General features: G+C 35.4%; 2 protein-coding genes across 7 annotated transcripts; both read left to right on the top strand.

Annotated features, from left to right (window-relative positions):
- Positions 1–83: 83 nt before the first annotated feature.
- On the top strand, positions 84–2,585 carry zgc:195173 (uncharacterized protein LOC792613 homolog). The gene is made up of 4 exons (XM_056738051.1): positions 84–456; positions 958–1,068; positions 1,509–1,610; positions 2,098–2,585. Exons 1-4 carry the CDS (start codon positions 262–264, stop codon positions 2,185–2,187), a joined length of 498 nt encoding a protein of 165 aa, XP_056594029.1. The 5' UTR covers positions 84–261; the 3' UTR covers positions 2,188–2,585.
- Positions 2,586–2,729: 144 nt separating this feature from the next.
- On the top strand, positions 2,730–19,734 carry nrbp2b (nuclear receptor binding protein 2b). 6 transcript variants are annotated; one of them, XM_056738050.1, is made up of 19 exons: positions 4,228–4,354; positions 7,545–7,679; positions 12,624–12,746; positions 12,857–12,958; positions 13,142–13,231; positions 13,430–13,470; positions 13,559–13,653; positions 13,938–13,961; positions 14,080–14,166; positions 15,357–15,439; positions 15,545–15,640; positions 15,839–15,971; positions 16,531–16,633; positions 16,815–16,865; positions 16,949–17,084; positions 17,647–17,700; positions 17,854–17,917; positions 18,031–18,086; positions 18,515–19,734. In XM_056738050.1, the coding sequence occupies exons 2-19, from the start codon at positions 7,629–7,631 to the stop codon at positions 18,596–18,598; spliced, it is 1,473 nt and encodes a 490-aa protein (XP_056594028.1). In that variant the 5' UTR covers positions 4,228–4,354; positions 7,545–7,628; the 3' UTR covers positions 18,599–19,734. The 6 variants fall into 6 exon arrangements, with proteins under 6 accessions (XP_056594023.1, XP_056594027.1, XP_056594024.1 ...); XM_056738045.1 differs by lacking the exon at positions 7,545–7,679 and having other exon boundaries at positions 2,730–4,354; positions 13,142–13,225; XM_056738049.1 differs by lacking the exon at positions 7,545–7,679 and having other exon boundaries at positions 2,730–4,354; positions 14,092–14,166; positions 15,384–15,439.
- Positions 19,735–20,015: the final 281 nt, after the last annotated feature.

Raw genomic sequence — 20,015 nt, 5'->3', positions numbered from 1 at the left:
ATTCTCCACTAGATGACAGTGTTTTCATTCTGACTTTAAAGGCTTCATTCGACCTCCGTGCTTGAAAGTGAAAGCAGAAACACTGCAGCTCTTCCAGACATTGTGCAATCTTAACCACACACAAAGAGATCGTCAACGCACCCCTGTACCTCCTCTCATTTACATCAGAGCTTCCGTGAGCTTGGAGTTTACATTTCTGTTAGAAAGTTCGAAAACCTTGTGGTTTATTTAAACAGAAGCCAGTTTTCAGGATCTGTGGAGATGTCTGGATTTTTGTTTCTCACACTGGTCAGTGTTTGGGTCCTGCTGGGCTCATGTGATGCTCAAGATGACTTCAGTAAACTTCCAGAAGATTACAAGAGAGGAGTTGAACTGGCTGTCCAACAAATCAACTCCCACGAAGGAATCAAGAGCCACTTTATCTTCTTCAAAAGTCTGAGCAAATCTGACATTGATGTAAGTCGTTTTTGCTTCATTTTGCTTAAAACAACAAGATTGCCTTCTTAGCTTTTAAGAGAAAAGTGTTGACTACTTAAAAACTATATTTCGTTTCAAAGTTAAACAGTTGAATTTCATTATGTGAACTTTACATTTTTTTATTATTTGTTTTTATCAATATCATTACATGGTTTTATTATAAACTAAAAGTATTGTAAGTAACCATCTTTTTTAGTGGATACAATTTGTATTACTACAAATATTTTTGTTAAAGTATGTTTTTAATAAAGTAATACCTTTGTAAATTTGTCAGTAGGCTATAATTTTACTACAAATAAATATATTATTAATATTAGTTAAAACCATCGTTTTTTTTGTAAGAGATGTTAATAAGTTATTGCACACTTTTATTATAACAATTTTATATTACAATAATGCTGAAGTATAGACTGACTTAGCTCCTACCTGTATGTATTGTAAATGAATATCACCCCTAATGAGTCCTGTGGTTCATTCTAGGCTGGGTTTGCTGTGAATTATATCTATCATCACTTTTATCTTAAAGCCACTCGATGCCCTAAAGGAACTTCAGACGCAAATCCATCTAAATGTGCTTTTAGAAATGACAGAGTAAGTAACATCACAAAGTCAATTAAATGTCTTAAATAGCATTTTAAATATCAAAGTCTTTGTATTCCTCCGTTACACTGTAGTTATGATGACATTGACAACATGTATTTTACATATATATTATACTTTAAATAATTTACAAAAATTTAAATAATTTCTCCGATTTTTTCAAACCCGTGTAAATTTCTTTGTTCTGCTGAACACACAGGAAGAAATCTGGAAGATTATCGGATCTCATCCCCCATTGACTGCCATAGTATTTATTTCCCCTACTACGGCAGTAAACGGTGGATGGGATCTGACATGTCTTCCTGTGTGTTCAGCAAAACAAAGAAATATAAAAAGGTTTAGAACAATCTAAGGGTGAGTAAATGGTGAGATAATTAACATTTTTGGGTGAAGTATCCCTTCAATATGTATTTGTGCTTCTGTATTTGTAGCCTCTGATAGACTGTGGAATCTGCTATAAGATGCATAGAGGAGAGATTCAGAATGAACCGAAACCCTACATTCACTGCGTTTACAAACCAAAGCTCACACAGGTCAGTCGTGTGTTCAAATGTACAGCTGATTGAATGACAAAGATTGTGAGTTGTTTTCTTTTGGGTACAGTATCAAAGAATGTTGGTAATAATAAGCTTTTATACAGTTGCTTTTTCCGCCTAATAGATATTGTAAAAAGGGATCAGTACCCATAGATGCTGATGTATTATTTTACTTTTGTTTCGGTTTCATGCAGAAGAAGAGAAACTAAAAACAGACACATCTTAATGTATTGGGCAAAATTCCCAGCGTCATAAAACAAGGAACACCCAACCCATTTCCAGGAAATCAGATCTCAGGAAATCTGTTCTAATGGAAAACAAAACTAGACCCAATAAACATAGCACTGACAATGAGCCTAACACAAGTCAAATGTCTGTTCAATTGCTGGAAGAATATTTTGTAATGACCATTGCAACACTTTAATTTGGTGGGTGAAGTGTGTAGATTGTGTCAGAGTCAAATAAACCATGTGTTTCATTTCAGGACATGATGTCAGCACGGGTTGAACACTGCGCCAAAATGAGCTACACTAATGGATCCCCAACTCTCCTCGCAGCGAGAAAACCACAGTGAAGCACAATACATCATTTAACATCTTATTGTACTACTTTGACAGAATTTCTAGTAAATTAGGAATGCATCACACTACAGAATTAAAGTTGCACTGTTTATTATAATTATAAATAGAAACCATTATTAGCACCGTGTGACTCTTGCTACTGTCTGGTCTTCCAATATACTGTATAACAATATATGCACAAATGTCTATCATTTTTGTGAACTACCAAGATTTTATTAAACATTATAATTATGAGTTGAAAATTAGACAACTCTGTTTTAAAAAAAATCCAAAATCATGTTTTTTATTACATAATCATGTTTCTTATTGTGTTAGTTAGCTTAAATCAAAACAAACCAACGGCAGCTTGATTGATACGAATTGGAATCCACAATAAAAAAACATGATTTTAGATCTTAGAGATCAAATTCATTTTATTATTAGTTTTATTTGATTATCTCCTTTGGGAACCAAATTCTTCAAATGCACTCTGACACTTCTGACTGGGATTTCCTGAAATCATACAGTATTATCTGTTGTCTCAGATAAATAATTAATGGGGATAAAAAGTCAAAGATAAATACATTGATAAACTATTTACAATAAACGCTGCAATATTTAAATCAAAAAAATTACTTTAATTTTTAACTTCACTGGGACTTTAAACCTTAACGTGGCTTTAGGTGTGAAAACAAAAATAGTTTTTCATGGACACCTTTTTTAAGTCTATATGTGAATTATCAAATTCACTTAGGACGATGTACGGAATGATATTTTTGCATCTTATTTTTATTAATGAATAACATTTGCATACAAACATAAATAGTCACCAAGTGATGTACCTAATCAGTGGTAGCCTGCAGTGTTCAATAGTAAAGGATAATTTTAAAATATTTTTTTTCAGAAAGAGATATATTTTTGCTGTGGTCCGTAAACAACAAGTGGGGTCTAGCAATACCAGGTGGCATTTTGTTCAAATGTTGAATGACTTAGTATAATAGAAGAATTTCCCTTTGAGGTTAAGTTGCATATCGTTACTTTCGACCCCATCGATAGGGACGAAAGTAACACACCAATATAAGACATATTTTTTGTGTTTCTCTGGTTTTTATGAATTTAACTGAATATGACCTTGTTAATATGTAACTGCAAACAACTTATGTCTTTTATCTGTGCAAAAAAAATATTACATCATATTTCATTTTAAATTTCAGTTTTATCACACGTTTAAAAAATAACCCGGTAGTACAAACTTTTATTGTTTTGAATATTTTATGAATGGCAATGTCAATGCATTTTAACAAACGTTTAAACACTTTGAACAATATGAAAATGTAATTAAATCAGTGTAATCTACTCACAGTTACTTTCGTTACTTTCGTTACTTTCGTCCCTACAGGAACTCCTGACATTTAAACCCGATTTACTTTTATAATGAAAAACTCTGACAAGGCAAACTTCAGGATGTGTTACAGCAGTGAATCACCTGTAGATCATGATCATTACTGTGACACATGTAACGAGAAATAAAACTTGTAATTAGAAAAAAAGCACAGCTTCAGTAATGTACTGCCCGATTACCGTTTTCAGGCGTAAAGGATGACGTAATCACGTGATATTCGACAGCAAGGTCAAAGGTTGCGTATTGAACGTGACGTCTAAGCTTGGAACGCAAACGTAGTCATGGCACTGTTAGTTTCGTCCCCGCTCTCCCCTACGAGTAGAGAGCATATGACGTATGTTCTCGCTCTCCAGTCATTACGGTAACCGGTGATCCAACAGTTGCGCTCTGTGTGTCATGCAATGAATGAGATAACAACAGTTGATTTAATCAACCCTGTGTGTTATTACGTGTGTGATCGACAGCATTTACACAGATAATCACAGACAAATAGTTTTTTTTCGATTTCACAACAGTGAGGTTTGTTTAGTGAGTGCGCGGATATCGTGACCACGCGCAGCCGCGTATTGCACACCGAGTCAACGTTCGTTCGGGCGCGTTTTGTGTGCAGCGGGTGCGCGCTGTTTATGTGAACGGAGCGAGTCGTTGTTTGCTGAAATATAATGACTATGTCAGTCCAGGAGAAGACTTCAGGTGAGGAGAAGGAGGAAGAAAGCGAGGATGAGAGCGAGATTGTGGAGGAGAGTCCGTGCGGACGCTGGCAGAAGAGAAAGGATCAGGTACGTGATGCTTTTATCCGAAGTGACTCACGTTGCATTTCACGATAACACGTTAAAGGAAATATAGGATTACGAGAATCCTATAAATCCCACGCAACGTCTGTGATGCAATTATAAATCTGTCTAGACTGGGAGCACACTATTGTACTGCATGTGCTACCCAGGCTGTTTGGTACTGTCTAGTTAGGTACTTTACAAGGATGCTCAGGAAGAGGCATCATCATGTTGGTAGTTAATAAAGTAAACCATGTTTCCTAAAATCTGCTGCCTTGGTAGGGATCTTGTAGGTTTCCAAAAATGTTGTTTTAGGAAGGCGACTCCGCTTGATGCCTGAGATAAGGCAGGCAGGTAGACATTTTGCTGTGTAGACGGATCACAATATAAGATAGGTTCTGTGTAGATAGGCTCTGTGCTATGATACTCTGATAAACAGTTCACTATATTGCCCAAACACTGCTGTCTAGGTAGGGAGCTTGCATTATGGGGTCCACTTAGGTTCAAAAGAAAATATTAACACACACATAACCATATGAACGTAGGCCTATTATATCAGCATCTATGTTAATCTTTTAATTTGGATATTATAGTTGAGTGAATTTAACAAGATAAGGCCGTACTGAATGCCATCACAACCTCACACACTTCAGTCAATTGTATTGACAAGTGCATTATTAGTTAGACCCTCCCCAATAGTGATTCTCCTTTCATTGACGAATGCATGAGTCAGGTTGGCCTGATGGTTATGTTGGCTATGAATAGCCAACTTTATGAAACCATACTTCCTTTTGGAAAAGTAGCTGTATTACTCTTTAATTAAAAACTATGAATGTTACTCAGCTGACTTTGGTTTTGTGGAAAATCATGTCTGGGTTTCTGCTGACAGATAGATAGGCATATCTAAATACTAGATCAGTGTATCAGCACTGGAAGTGAACTGGAGACGCTCAGATACAATAATACAAAAGCACTTAGATGTGATGATTTCACATTATTACTGTCTGCTTAAGTGATTATTTTTCCATTAGGGTGTGTGGAGCTGTGGAACTCCATGACCGGATACTCGGAATGATGATATCGGACTTTGTTAGTATTGATAATTCTTTCATGACATGAAAGAGGCCTCATAGAAGCACCTCGGATGAACTAGACAGTTGCTGTATAAAGACAAGAGATTATTTCATTCTTTAGGCATTTATTTATATTAGGCCCTATTCACATTTCGCGTCTTATCCACACGTATATTTGTTATTTTAAATGTAGACACATGGCAAATAGGGGACGACATCGTATTGAGATGGAAATAGTTCAACTTTTCGGAGTGCCACGTGCACCGCAGGTCATTTGAAGAGCGAAATCAGCGCGGCTCGAACTTTCGGCGCAAAATGTGAATCGGGGCTTAATTTGCCTGGCAGATGCTATGGAGCAACATAAAGTGCATTAAAGGGGCAGTGTGTATTTTTTTCGGAAGATCTATTAAACTTAATGCTATTTACTATACATAACTATGTGGCACTCCGAAAAGTTGAACTACTTCCATCTTGATGCGGCGTCGCCCTTATTGCCAAGCGTCTACATTTAAACTAACGAATATGTGCACGGAAAAAGACGCAAAATGTGAATCGGGCCTTATATAAACAAATGCCTAAAGATAGATTTATACAGCGAATATGTACTTCATCTAAGGTTCTTGTATGATGCCTTTTTAGTGTCATGAAAGAATTATCAACTCTAACAAAGTCATATCATCATTCCGAGTATCCGGCAATGGCTGAGTACATCTCCATACGGAAAAGCATCACTTGAGCAGAAAGGAATAATAAGGACCTCACATAATGAAGCATCAGTTTTTAATTTCTTAGAATGAGCTATTTCTACCTACAAACACACTGCTCTAAAGAATGGGTTTCATAATTTCTCTCCTTCAGCAAAGAAGCGGAAACGTTATAACATCTTAGTCCCGTGTAAGCCCACCGTAGTGCTCCGAAAGGAGGCGAGGGATGGTGCGAGCCATTTGTTGCAATTCGCAATCTCACCACTAGATGCCGCTAAATCTCATACTTGTTCTTCTGACTTTGTGTTAATTAACTGTACAGCCCACTGTTTTCAATTTGCCACTAATGGTACTGAAGATAGCATTTGAAATGTCTCTCATAAGCATTTCCTGTGGAAAATGACAAAGAGGGAAGTTTTCAAGCTCTACAGATTCAAACTAATCTAAAGATGAGGTCTGAGAGGAAGAGTCTGAGATAAAACAATTTATTATATTATTTTATGCTTGCAGTCTATTTATTTCGTTAACAGTTCATTGGACAGAAAACAATGTTTTGCAAATTTATTTTTTTAAATGTGTATTTGAAGGCATCAGTAGATTCTCATTTAAATCAAGATGTAGATGACCACAGTTCTGTTGCCTAATCATTATTTATTTATGTTTTTTCCACATTTTTAAATAATAAACTCATTTAACTATGAGATGACACAAATGTAACTGCGTGAACTGTGTTGTGACTAAAGACAGTATCTCCGTATCACTCTTTGCCTTGAATTTCATATTAAAAGCTTTTCAAGATTATGAGAAACACTTCAATCAAGTTACCCTAAACTTTTGACCTCCTGGCAATACCAAGAATACATTTTTCAGTTAGTTCTTCATTCTAGAAGCAGAATCTAAGAGCTTCGCTTTATGAACGTCATGTTTGGATTCATGAGGACAGCGATGGGAAATGGACAGATTGTTTATATAGCCGGAGCAGAGCTCCTCTGGGAAAGTTGAACATCTAATGTCACAAGCAACCATAACCTCTATGAATCTATGGCCACGAAGCAGAAAACATGATCAAAGATTAGATTTTAAAACTTTTGTTTCATATTACTGGTATTTATAGGCAAATTTACTTCCAGTAATCTTTTACCTACTCATAACCTTGCTGTGTAGGAGTAGATTTGATCAGTTTGCTGTAAACCCCAAAAGCCAGCCGTTCTCACATGTGAACTCTTATTTTCTATTTAAGTCAGAGGGTGCCAGTAAACCTTTATAGTCCTCTTTTTAAATCAAAATCTGTATCGCCAGAGCACATTAATGCACCTTTTAGGAATTGTTCTACCTCACATGCCCTTAAAGTGAGAGTTCAAGCAAAAATACAAATTCTGTCATCATTGACGTGTCATTGTCACTTTTTTTCTTCCGCAGAACACAAAAGAAGATATTTTGAAGAATGTTGTTCATCGGCACCCATTCACTTGCATTGGTTTTGTGTCCATACAATAGAAGTAAATGGGTGCCAGCGCTTTGTGTTCTGCGAAAGAAAGTGACAATGACACGATGGTGAGTACATGATGACAGAATTTTCATTTTTGGGTGAACTGTCCCTTTAATGACTATTGAAATCATTTGAACGACCGATTTTATGTTTTGGCCACAAAACATTCAAGGTTGGTTGTAAAGCATTTCTTAACAACTCCTAATGCAATGTAATCTCAGATTTTAGAATTCCAAAGAAATCATCGGATTATTGTTAATTCTGTACGTGGTGACTGTCAAACAAACCTTTCAAACACTTTACCGTTTTTTTGGTGCTGCTAAATTATTATTTGGCATAAATTGATTAATTATTGTCATGTGAATAAATCAATTTAATCATAAATTTGTATTGCATATTTATGATATAACACGGTCACCCAATGTATATCCCATCATACAGGCCAGACTGCAACACGTATTTGTTTTTAGCAGTGTAACTGTTTTGTTATCCAGGCAATATAATCTTTGTGATAATCCCAACCTCAAATATGATAATTCACACAATGTTTTTATCTGCAGAAAACACACTGTTAGCTTTTTCTTTGTCGCTGTAAAGTGTCTTAATATATAAGATCTGTTTGAATCATTTACTAAAAAGGAAACTTGTAAATGTTTTACTAATTGTTGGCCCAAGAGTGTGATAGCGAAGTTCAGTTTAATTTAATAGAAACACACACAAAATGACCTTTGAGACTTGCATGACATTTCCATTGGAAACATTTCAGTACTTTATTTTACATTCCAGGACTATGCCAACTGTTTGGTTATTGTATTTATTAATAATCTTACACAAATCTCTGTTGACTCTTTCTTCAGTTCACCATTTCAGACTAATTTTAAGATATTTTATAAGATATTTTTATACACCCTCGTGCTGGCTTTACCACAACCACATCTTAAACACCAGCCCGGACCATTTTCTCTTGGGGTTTGCAAGAACGGGACTATTTTTTGCAGATGGAGCACATGAGCTACTTTTCCATCATTTTGAACAATGTCCCTATTGTTTTAGCTTCTTTTATCACATTACCCTTTGTAAACTTTTGATGTATTACACAACCTGCTAAAACTTATTAAACTACAGCGATATATCCAGTGACACTGGACACAATGACATTGGAGGGCATGGAGCGATGGTGAGAGGTTTACGACTTCAGCTTCTGTTGAAATAATATGTTAACAACATATTACTGCATGTAAAACTTTTTCACAGAACTGTATATTATTAGAAGGAATTGATGCATGATTTACATGCATCTGTTAGAATTTTAACTTTTAAGTCTCTGGTTCAAATCCAGGTCACCCGTGGTCCTAATGCAACCCTCCCGGGTGTTTCGCAACAAAGCTCAGATCAGAGCTGTGTGCTGGTTGAAAGGGTTTGACATCAGCGTCTGGGCATAGAGATCAAAATGAGGACACACAACCTACACCAGACCAGATTACACTGTCTTATTGTTACCTTTATTCATCAATAGAAGCATAAAATGCAACAACATGTAAAAGTTGTGTAAGAAAACGTGTAAAAATGAAATTTTTTAATCAATTACTCATTTTGACATCTTCCAAATCAGAGATTCGTTCTTCGGTAGAACACAAATGAAGATATTTTGAAGAATGTTGATAAACAAACAACATTGGTCCCCATTGACTTCCATTGTATGAACATCAAAACATGTTAAATGCTCTGTCATTTGATAGACACTTTGGCATTAGGTAAATAAATGTAAATGCTCGGTTATTTTTAACACATGGTTGGGTCAAAATGGGACAATCACAACCACTGGGTCCAAACTAACCCAGAACTGTTCATACATGACCCAACCTGGGGTTGAAAAAATCCAACATTTTAGGCCGAACAACCCAGGCTGGAATAAAATGAAAATGATTTCATCAATTACTGTATGATTTTCTTTCTTCAGCAGAACACAAAGGAGGTATATTACAGATTGTTGATAAATGAAAAACTTTGTTCCCCATTGACTTCCATTGTATGAACACAAATCCACTGAGACCTTTCTCAATATATCTCTTTTTGGATAGAAAGAGTTCTGAACATGTGGGTGAATAAAGATGACAGCATTTTATTTTGGGTAACTCCCTTTACGTTCATTAACCTGCCATGTAAAACATTGTTAATGCTCAAACACTGATAGAAATATAAAGACAATCCATTCTTGCAGTCAGAATAGATTTGTGTGGGTTAATGTGTTACCTACTGCTCAAGCAAACGTGTGACATATGAGCAAAGGATTGTGGGTAATCCATGCTAATCAGGGCTCAGACTAGCGTTTACTTTTTTTGTACGTTAATATAGAGGATCAGCAGGCTGAACCCGATGCACCTTTCAGTATTAAAGAAAACTGTTTGAAATACTTTGAAGAGATATGCAAGGACATTTGTAGTGTTGAAGATTAAAACATTTTAAATTAAGCTTCAGGCAATTTAATAAGCAGCTTGTACGGATAGAAGCTAAATGTTTGAGAAGCCTGTCATGTTTTATTTTAACCATAAAGAACCGACTGTATATTATTATGTCTTCTTTTTAGATTAATACTTAATAATCACACATGATATAGTTTTTACCCTTAAAGTCTCCGTGAACCGGAAGTTGCGAATTCTGTTTGACACATTTCTGAGCGAAAAGGACTTTCAAAGGAGAAAACTAGTGGCGGGGGCTTGCGTTTTTTCGATGCAAATTGATTGGATGTGTAATAACAGCTGTTGCATTGATTTTGAAATGAAATGGGCAACGGATACCTCAGGCCATGCAGTCTCATTGAAGTCGTTTCAGATGGATCGTCATTTCAGGGCAGAAGTGCATTTTCAGATTTTAACCAAAGATTATGAGGGTACATGAATTAAAAAAATGACCCACATTGATAAGATATTTACTATAAATGCTGCATTATTTCAAGATTTTTTTTTATTTCACTGGAACTTTAATAATTGCTTTAAATATAAAAAAAATGTAAATGCTCTGTCATTTGTTTTTCACTTTGGCATCAGCTAAATATGTTTGGTAAATGCTGGGTAATTTTTAACCAATGGTTGGGTCAAAATGGGACATTCCCAACCAGTGGGTCAAAAATAACCCAGAAATGTTCATATATGACCCAACCTTGGGTTGAAACAATCCAACAATTTAGGCCGGAACAACCCAGCATATATTTATAACCCATCGAATTTGGTTGAAAATAACCCATCATTTTTTTTAGATGTAGGTATAATAATAACATTATGTAACCCTGGTCTAAATCGAAGACATTCTTCGTAAAATGTTGTTTGAAAGAGCAAATTCCTCAATGATTTAAATTTATCTCTGCTCAAAGAAGCGAATCCGCCACCTCTTGTTTATCATATTCTAAAAAATCTTTAGGAAAGCCTGTATGTAGTCTTATTCAGTTTGTGGGGGTGATATATTACGGGCCTTCGTCTAGTATTGGGATAGATTCCATGCTCGTGACTCAATGTGTCTGATAATCAGACTATACCACAATGCATCTCTTACAGCCAACTGGTCAAATTGAAAACAAACACATTTGAGAAACTCATAAAAACATTACCATCTCATACTGAAATAGTGCACATAAGGTCGCTTAAGATAAGCAGCCGATCTGACATGAATATGCAATAGAGATTTTTTTTAAATATCCGTCCCATATCATTACTAGAAGCCCACTTGGCACAGAACACATACAACAACAAAGCTACCGTAAAATCTCAAATATAGGTGGCCATTATTTTTCTCTCAATCAACTTGGATCATTATATTGTATGTTTAAATGGTCTTTACCTTGGGTTTTATTTTACCATTAAATCATATGTTTTCATGTTAAACCAATTAAAATCGTCTATTAAGGAGGTACAAATATAGTAGATGTAGAAAGGCAATCTATTGAAGCACATGTTTGGTCTAACATCCATTACTTGATGAGAAACTGTGTGTGTTTAACAGCAGGGAGCCAAAGATAAAAACTCTCCGAGATACACGTATGAGTCAGAGTCATGATTCAGACAGTTACAGATGCGCAAATGTGTCTTTCTGCCCACGTACACTGAGATTCTTTTCTCTCTTTACCTATCTTCTGCGTCGCCACATAATCTACCTCTTTGTTTCATTTTGGCATTGAATCTAGTCTCTCTCTACCGCTCTCTTTCTTAATTTGTTATATTTAAAGCCTTTCATTATTAAAACATATAATGATAAAAAACACAGTATCACAAAAACATCAAACAATAAGGTTGTGTTAAAATAACATGCTGGGTAAAGGATAAAAAAGAAAAATATTCTTGTAACATAGACACAAAAATGACTTTTATTTTGACGTTCTATTTCACACTCATGCTTTTGCAAAGCACTTTAATGACATGACGTGTTTACAATTTCCCCCAAATCATAACATAAAAGACGTAACAAGAAATATATAGTTTCGCAATAAAAACAAGGTGGTAAAGAATAAAATAGGATAAAAAAATAATAGTGTAATATAAATACTAGAAAATGACTTTTAACATGACATCTCTCTGACTCTTTATTTCATTATGGGATTGTACCTCTCTCTCTCTCTCTCTATCTCTCTCTCCATCTCTATCTCTATCTCTCTCTCTATCTCTCTCTCTCTCTATCTCTCTCTCCATCTCTCTCTCTCTCCATCTCTATCTCTCTCTATCTCTCTCTCTATCTCTCTCTCTCTCTCTATCTCTCTCTCCATCTCTATCTCTCTCTCTATCTCTCTATATCTATATATCTCTATCTCGATCGATCCACCACAAATCACAGTTGAACCTTCTCTCTGAAAACCACAAAAGATGTCTAAAGAAAGTATACATTGTGCACATACATTTGTTTCCTTACATCGACATAGTTACCTTATCAATTTATATAGATAGAAAGATAGATATATAAAAACATAAAGGACTTGTGTGTTTACTTCTTTAAGATAAATGTTTGTTTGTCACCCCCTGCAGGTGAGTCAGGGAAATGTTCCTGGTGTGGAAAGCGCCTCTCTCGCCATGGACACTGAGGAGGGTGTGGAGGTGGTGTGGAATGAGGTTATTTTTCATGACAAAAAGGTCTTCAAGACAGTAGAGGTGAGTATGTGTGCAGCAGCACGTGTGATTATTTCTGTATTCCACAAGTATGTGTTTATGTGGTGGGGTCAAACGTTTATTTTAGGTCTTTTGTGTGTGCTTGTAAATAGGACAAAATTAAGGAGATGTTTGAGAACCTCATGCAGGTGGACCACCCCAATATTGTCAAATTTCACAAATACTGGCTGGACATTGGGGACAACCACGCTCGGGTAACGCACAGCTATTGGCATTGTCCTTTTTTTGTAGCAAGGCCAAAATTGAAGTCTTTTTAAAATGTTTCATTTTAATCTTTGGAATCATTCAGGGATACAATGAAATACTTTAAGAATTTAAGTATTAAGATCATATCATTACAGTTTTTTTAGTGAAGAGTTCATACCTTCGTCTCACAGGTGGTGTTCATCACAGAATACATGTCTTCTGGCAGCCTGAAGCAGTTCCTGAAGAAGACCAAGAAAAACCACAAGACCATGAATGTAAAGGTCGATCCTTCACATGATTAAATAAAAAACATTGAATTTCATTCAGCACTTTCAACATTATTTGAATGCACTTATTTGTAGAAATATTAGGCAAAGGGGGGGCTGCACTGAAGATGTTCAAACATTAAAGTTTTGATATAATGTGATTGATTATGATGTTTTGTATTTATTTTGAGTTTGTTGATTTTTATTTTTTAGGCCTGGAAACGCTGGTGCACACAGATTCTGTCTGCCCTCAGGTGACATCATCTTTAACACACTAGATTTGTGTCATTTGTATATTAGGAAGCACACAGAGATTATACTGATGACTATTGTGTCCATTAGTTATCTTCACTCCTGTGATCCTGCCATAATTCATGGCAATCTCACCTGTGACACAATCTTTATTCAGCACAATGGCCTTATTAAAATCGGATCAGGTATGCTTTTCCATGCACATTTGGTTTAAGTGAAATCTTGTTAGATGTAATTAGATTTTGGACTAAATTGCTGTTTGTTTGCAGAAGTGTTGCTTGTTATATATATTTTTTTTTATTTGGTGCAAATAACTTAAATATTTTTCTATCGATATCATTGACATTGTGTGATATCTGTTAATCTATATTTGTTTGAGTCACATGCTTAAATGAAGCCAAGGTAAGGTATAGTATGCATATGGATGTGAAATGTTTGTATTACCACATCTTTCTATCTGTCCCTATAGTTTGGCACCGACTCTTTGTGAATGGTGAGAGACATTATATCATTTCTGTGAAAATATTATATTAATAAATAACATGTTACGTTGAAATGATCTGTATATAAGAGAATGTACGGGTGTAAGTCTTATGGGTTGTTTTACCCAGTGTTTCCTGAAGGAGGTGTCCATGACAAGATACACCAACATAGAGAAGACAAAAAAAACCTCCACTTCTTTTCCCCAGAGTACGGCTGTGAGTTAAAGCATGACTTTTTTGACGTTGTTCAGATATTCTTGTACACTGTTAGATAAACAAGATTAGTGTTTTCTGTTTATATACAGCGCAGAAACATTATGTGCTTAACCCATCAATTTTCTTTCTTTTGACTGAATTTGTATAGTTTTTTAACAAGAACAACATAGAATTTAAAGAGTAAATAACTAGGGATTTTTAAGATCCTACTTTGGTTTATGGAGTGTCCAACAACAAGGTCATGTACATGGGTGTAAAGCCACAATTATTTTGTAATAATAGGCAGTTATTCTTACCTTACTGTTCGATGGACCCTCAAATGATTCGTTCCATGATTCATCTGTCTAATCCCCTCCTATCCGCCAACCTAGTTTTGATGTGATTGGTCAGATGGTCTAGTCTAATGTGATTGGTCTACCCCGAATCAGGCTCACGAGCTACAGTGTTTGGGGGAGAAGAGTGAGCAGGGCAGTCCTAGCAAAACGTAGGCGGGTCTATATTCAGGGACGTAAATCTGCCGCGAATCAGAATAGAGACGACTCCTTTGCATGATTCAGAGTCGACTCCCTTTTTTCCAAGGCCAATAACTTTGTTATTCATTCTCCTTTGGAGAATATAACTTGGCAGACTGCTTACTTTCACGGCAACATTACACACTGCATGAAATGTAATTTTCATGATCTCATGTTACGTACTCTTTAACACATATCAACATCCCGTACATTTGAAATGGAAATAAATAAAAGAATAATAAAGTTAAAAAACAACACCCATAAAAAGGTAAGATGTTTATTAACCGTTTTAGGGTAGGGGTCCTTAACTGTGGGGTTGCAAGGGCATGAGGAAAGTCTAAAGAATAACTGTTGAAAAGTACAAAACATGCCAAAAAAAAATAATAGGGTTAAAATAAATTTAGTAATAGTTAGAATGGTTCTAATAAAGATAATAAAAACAAATGTGGGTAAGTGATATGATATATATTTATTAAAGACAGATACTAAATATCTTAAAATTGTATTGGAAATATAAAACTTATTGTTTTATATAGTGCTTTTGACAATTTTATACATAATTGAATGCATGTAATACAGTGTATAGATAAATAATATAAATATATGGTATTATACATGTTATTATTATTAATTTCAAATAATTGAACGTAAAGCAATATTTCTTTGACCTTTTCACAGTACTGTGTATATATTCTTTCTTCTCAGCATGTGAGGATGACTACGCCATAGACATCTTCTCCTTTGGGATTTGTGCATTGGATGTGAGATCTCTAGAAGATATGGATATAATTCATGTGCATGTTTATTTGCTCTAAAATTAGCGTCATCCCTCAAACGCTAATATTTAAACACATTTATGTCTCCAGATGGCTGTGTTGGAGATCCAAGCCAATGGGGATTCACTTGTGTCTAAGGAGGCCATAACTAATGCTGGCCAATCATTAGAAGACCCTCTCATGAGAGTATGTGTGCCCAGAAGCGTTGTTGTTTTTTTCACGTGGCATATGATAAAATGGGTAAAAAGGTCCCGACTTGGGACCATAAAATCATTGCATGCGGTCATCCAGAAAACAGAAAATAGCGTGGCATTTATAATTTAATGTACAATAATATGATGTTTCTAAAATCTAGGAATGAATCTTGCTGTTGTGGTTTCACAGGAGTTTATTCAGACATGTGTAGGTCCCAACCCCAAGCTCCGGCCAATGGCACATGACCTGCTGTTTCACCGTGTGTTATTTGAAGTGCATTCACTGAAGTTGCTGGCAGCACACTGTTTCATCAATAACCAGTGTAAGTGCTTTCAATGAACATATCCATTCTGGTTAACAATCTGGTAAAGCATTAAAGAGTAAAAAGATCATTATTTTATCCAGATCATTTCATTTTTGTGTGTGCTACCTAAATAAACCCTCACATGAGACAAGTGTGTTTAATAGAAACGTTATTTGTAAATATTGCTTCTGTTAGGGAAATTAATCAAGGTTTTATTATTTAAAACCAAAGTAACACATAATTTTGGTGCTTTAGTACAAATTTTGCATTTTACAGAATTTATTCTATGTTATGTCACTCTAAAGTGTTAGATCTGTGAAATATACAGTGATATTATTGAGAGTGAGAGCTTTCATTTTGTTTTGTGAGTTCGTGTGATAGAAATCTGAAATTTAATATTATTCATAGGTGGAAGGGGGGGCGGATTTTGGGAAGAAAATTTTAAATCGCTGTTCAAATCTCAATATTTCATGATTCATGATAATTGTGCATTAAAAATAATGTACTTGCTACTTATTGTTGCTTTATAATAAAATGCTGTTTGAAAACCACAAAAGCAAAATCTGTTTTTTTAAAGACATGCTGCCAGAGAACTGTGTTGAAGAGAAGACCAAATCATTTGATCCCAATGGCGTCATGGCAGAGATTTTCCACAAAGATCGTCCTCACGTTCAGCTCAAGTAAGTCTCACAGTAAGCACAAAACGTGTTTTTGAAACTAAAGACTGGAGGAAAAAAAGGAAATTGTTCACATTGAAATTGTTCACATTCTGCACTTTGCACGACTGTGCGTCTAATTTTAACTTTACTCTCCTGTTCTTCTTTATTTAAATTATTCCTCTGTATTTTTCTTGTCATGCAGGTACTCTCATGTTTCTCCTCTAGAACTCGACAAGTTTTTGGAGGACGTGAAGTCAGTGTAACATTTCACACTAAATTTTGCACCATTTTGGCTATAAAAAAAAATTAGGCTAATCGGTTTGGTTTTCCATTCAGGAACGGCATTTACCCACTGATGAACTTTGCATCCGCGCGACCGCATCCTGTACCCCGTGCCCTCACCATGTCCCAAGAACATGTGGAAACAGTAAAGACCCCCACACCTGAACCTCAAGAGGCGGAGACAAGGAAGGTGTGTCCGCTATTCGGTTGTTAAGGGGTCACTTTTATCTTGTCCAAATATCTATTCATTTCAATAGGGGCAACTGCTTAAACAGATGTTTATGAGCACTGTTTACACATATTGCACATTTAAGCGAAACGTGTGAACTCAAAGTATACACTACAGTCACCTGGCTCACAGAATCTCCGACATCAATATTTGGATAAATTATGAAAAACAAATCGGTGACTGGCCTTGTGGGATTTCGTTATGATGATAAAGTCAGATAGTATCATTAAAGACATTGAAAACATGAAGTCTTACCTCTTTTTAGTCCTTGGCAGATCACATGCCTGACTATATTACCTTCCATATACGTTGGGGCGTGACATCAGGCTTATTAAGCGCGTTGACAATTCACTTCAGTTGTTTATTTCTGCAGCACAAATTGTAGCTTTCCATTTGAGTTCAATTCAAGGAAGCAAACACATACCGATAGAATCAAATGCACTGTAATTTGCTTTGGATTAAAGTGTCTTTTGAATGCAGTCATTAAAATTGAATTAAATGGAAAATATTGACTTTGTTCTAGGTGGTACAGATGCATTGTAACCTGGAGTCTAATGACGATTTGACTAAAATTCATGTGAGTTTGCTATTTCTCATTTCTTTTTGGATAAAGATATTGATCCAAAGTGATTTAAACTACAAGCATCTAAAAGTTATAAGGACAGCAGTATGCTTATACTTCAATGGACACAGAAAGCACCTAAGTGTTTTATATACTGTGCTTTTATAGCTCACCCTGTTCCTGAAGCTGGACGATAAACTTCATCGCCAGCTCAGCTGTGATATTGTGCCAAGTAAGAGACTCGTCACCCATTTTTCTTATTAAATGGAATAAACCGTTTTTCTAAGAACATGAAGCTACATAGATATTAACATATTTAAAATAACATTATATTTCTATGTCTAGCTGACAGTTCAAGAGATTTGGTCAATGAACTTATCCATTATGCTTTCATCAGTGAGGTAAGACTAAAAAACACGATGTTTCCTTCAGGTGCCTTTAAAGGGTTTAATTCCATTTATTTGATCTGCTTGGAGACATACACACATTTAGATTTATGACAAATTAAAACACATACGTAGAAGCCTCAAGGCTATTTTAGTTTACTTATGATAAAACTTTGACATTAAATAATATACTGGCCAAGAAAGTATTGGAAAAACCTAACTAATCGAACAATTGAAATGTTGCCACAGAAATTAACCGAAATAAAAAATGGAAATTGTAATAATAACAACCAAAATAAAACTTAATCCTATATAGCGATACACAAATAAATAATAAAATGACAAAAGCATCTTACAAAAATGTAAAATAAAAATAAAAGTTGGTTAAAAAATTAATAAAACTATAATACAGCTACAATTTTACTTTCTGTCCCGTTTCACAGGACGACAGTGACAAGATTGTGGCGTTCTTGGAGGATGCCTTAAGTCGCCACCGTGGGTCAGCGAATCCCGTAACAACAATATGAACAACAACGGTCTGTTGCTATGGCGATGGACGTTGACATGCCATTGGAACTAGGAGGAAGGCCCATCAGTAGATAGAAGAGGGGCAGTATAGGTAGCCAATAAAGAATTGGACCTGTGATTGAAAGACATGGCATTGTTTCTATGACAACATGTGATGGACAGGTTTGGGGGCCCCAGAAATGCCGGTCTAAAGTGATTGTGCTAAACTCCCCGTCCAGTAATCCCAAGTGTCCTATAGGAACTGTCCTTCCCACAATCCCATGGGGTGCTTTGGGTCTAATCTGCGACGACACAATTTACTCCTTCTTTTAGAGGTGTGTGTGGTATAGTAAGTGTCCATCGTGAGTAATTGAGTCAGATGATATATAAGGGTGAAAAACAATTTAGCTTTCAATATTGCCATTCTTATCACTTTTTACAAAACACGATTTCATGTGTTTCCGCAACATTAACAAACCTAATAACTTAAGGGTATGAAAGAGTTACCTTATCTGTGCCATTAAACCAGATGTGTTATTTTTTAAGTAGATGGGTATAAACATGTCGATAGTTTAACTATATTTTAAGTTTATAATACCTGAAGAAAGCAGTCCGATAACATTTCCATGCATTTTGACTGCGGTTACGTGTGTTGATAAGACCTATGGGCCGGCCTCTTTGTGGCATTACCAGTCACATCTGTTAAACTGGATGATATTAGTTATCGTCGCATCACGACACATATTGGAACGCAATGATATTATCTGTGATATTTTAACATGACAGTTACCCGCAATGCTATCTTCCAAATGCTTATCTGAATGAGGATGCGATAACCAATGGTTTCAGACAGAAGACAAAAAACTGATTGTACGTTTTTTGCAATCAAATGCATTTCTCCACAATCAGAATGTTTAAATATGCAGCTGAAGTGTTTTGTATGATGCATGTTGAGGAATAAATTGCCTTGGGTAACTTTGCTGTCTGCCGGTGTCTTATAAATAAAAATAATTTAGAGAATGATACATTTCATATAAAACCACGTGTAGGATCTTGGTTAGTCAGCCAGCTAACCATGCCGTCTGACTGCACAATTTTGGTTGTGATTTATTTTAGTTTCAAACATCATTATGAATAAAATGAAAATGAACTCTAACGTGTAAATATTTGTTTTTGTGCTTGTATTTGTTGCTTGTATTTGTCGTATGTATGGTAAAAAGTGCTACACAAATCGAAGCAGTTAAGCAAAAAATCATACTTTAAGAACAAAAAAGAAAGTAAAACCGAAATGTTTACGTAGTATTGGAAGAGGGAAGCTTCTCTTGAGTTACATTGACTGTCCATTTACCAAATATATATTCCTCTATTGAAAAGGTTTTTTGTGTGGATTAGGATTTATAAAATTAGTATTTATGTATAAATCTATAAAAATGGTCA

Source organism: Triplophysa dalaica, chromosome 23, assembly GCF_015846415.1.
Source record: "Triplophysa dalaica isolate WHDGS20190420 chromosome 23, ASM1584641v1, whole genome shotgun sequence".
In the NCBI taxonomy this organism is placed as follows: Eukaryota; Metazoa; Chordata; class Actinopteri; order Cypriniformes; family Nemacheilidae; genus Triplophysa; species Triplophysa dalaica.
Note: the sequence above shows the minus strand (reverse complement) of the source record. Positions and strands in the feature narration are given on the sequence as shown.

Excerpts from the sequence above, each read along its gene's own strand:
- nrbp2b (XM_056738044.1), top strand. The coding sequence starts at position 4,238 with ATGACTATGTCAGTCCAGGAGAAGACTTCAGGTGAGGAGAAGGAGGAA. Across the intron at positions 16,634-16,814 it reads CGTCCTCACGTTCAGCTCAA|GTACTCTCATGTTTCTCCTC; the intron begins GTAAGTCTCACA and ends CTTGTCATGCAG. Across the intron at positions 17,701-17,853 it reads ACGATTTGACTAAAATTCAT|CTCACCCTGTTCCTGAAGCT; the intron begins GTGAGTTTGCTA and ends GTGCTTTTATAG.
- zgc:195173 (XM_056738051.1), top strand. The coding sequence starts at position 262 with ATGTCTGGATTTTTGTTTCTCACACTGGTCAGTGTTTGGGTCCTGCTG. Across the intron at positions 457-957 it reads TGAGCAAATCTGACATTGAT|GCTGGGTTTGCTGTGAATTA; the intron begins GTAAGTCGTTTT and ends GGTTCATTCTAG. Across the intron at positions 1,069-1,508 it reads GTGCTTTTAGAAATGACAGA|CCTCTGATAGACTGTGGAAT; the intron begins GTAAGTAACATC and ends CTGTATTTGTAG.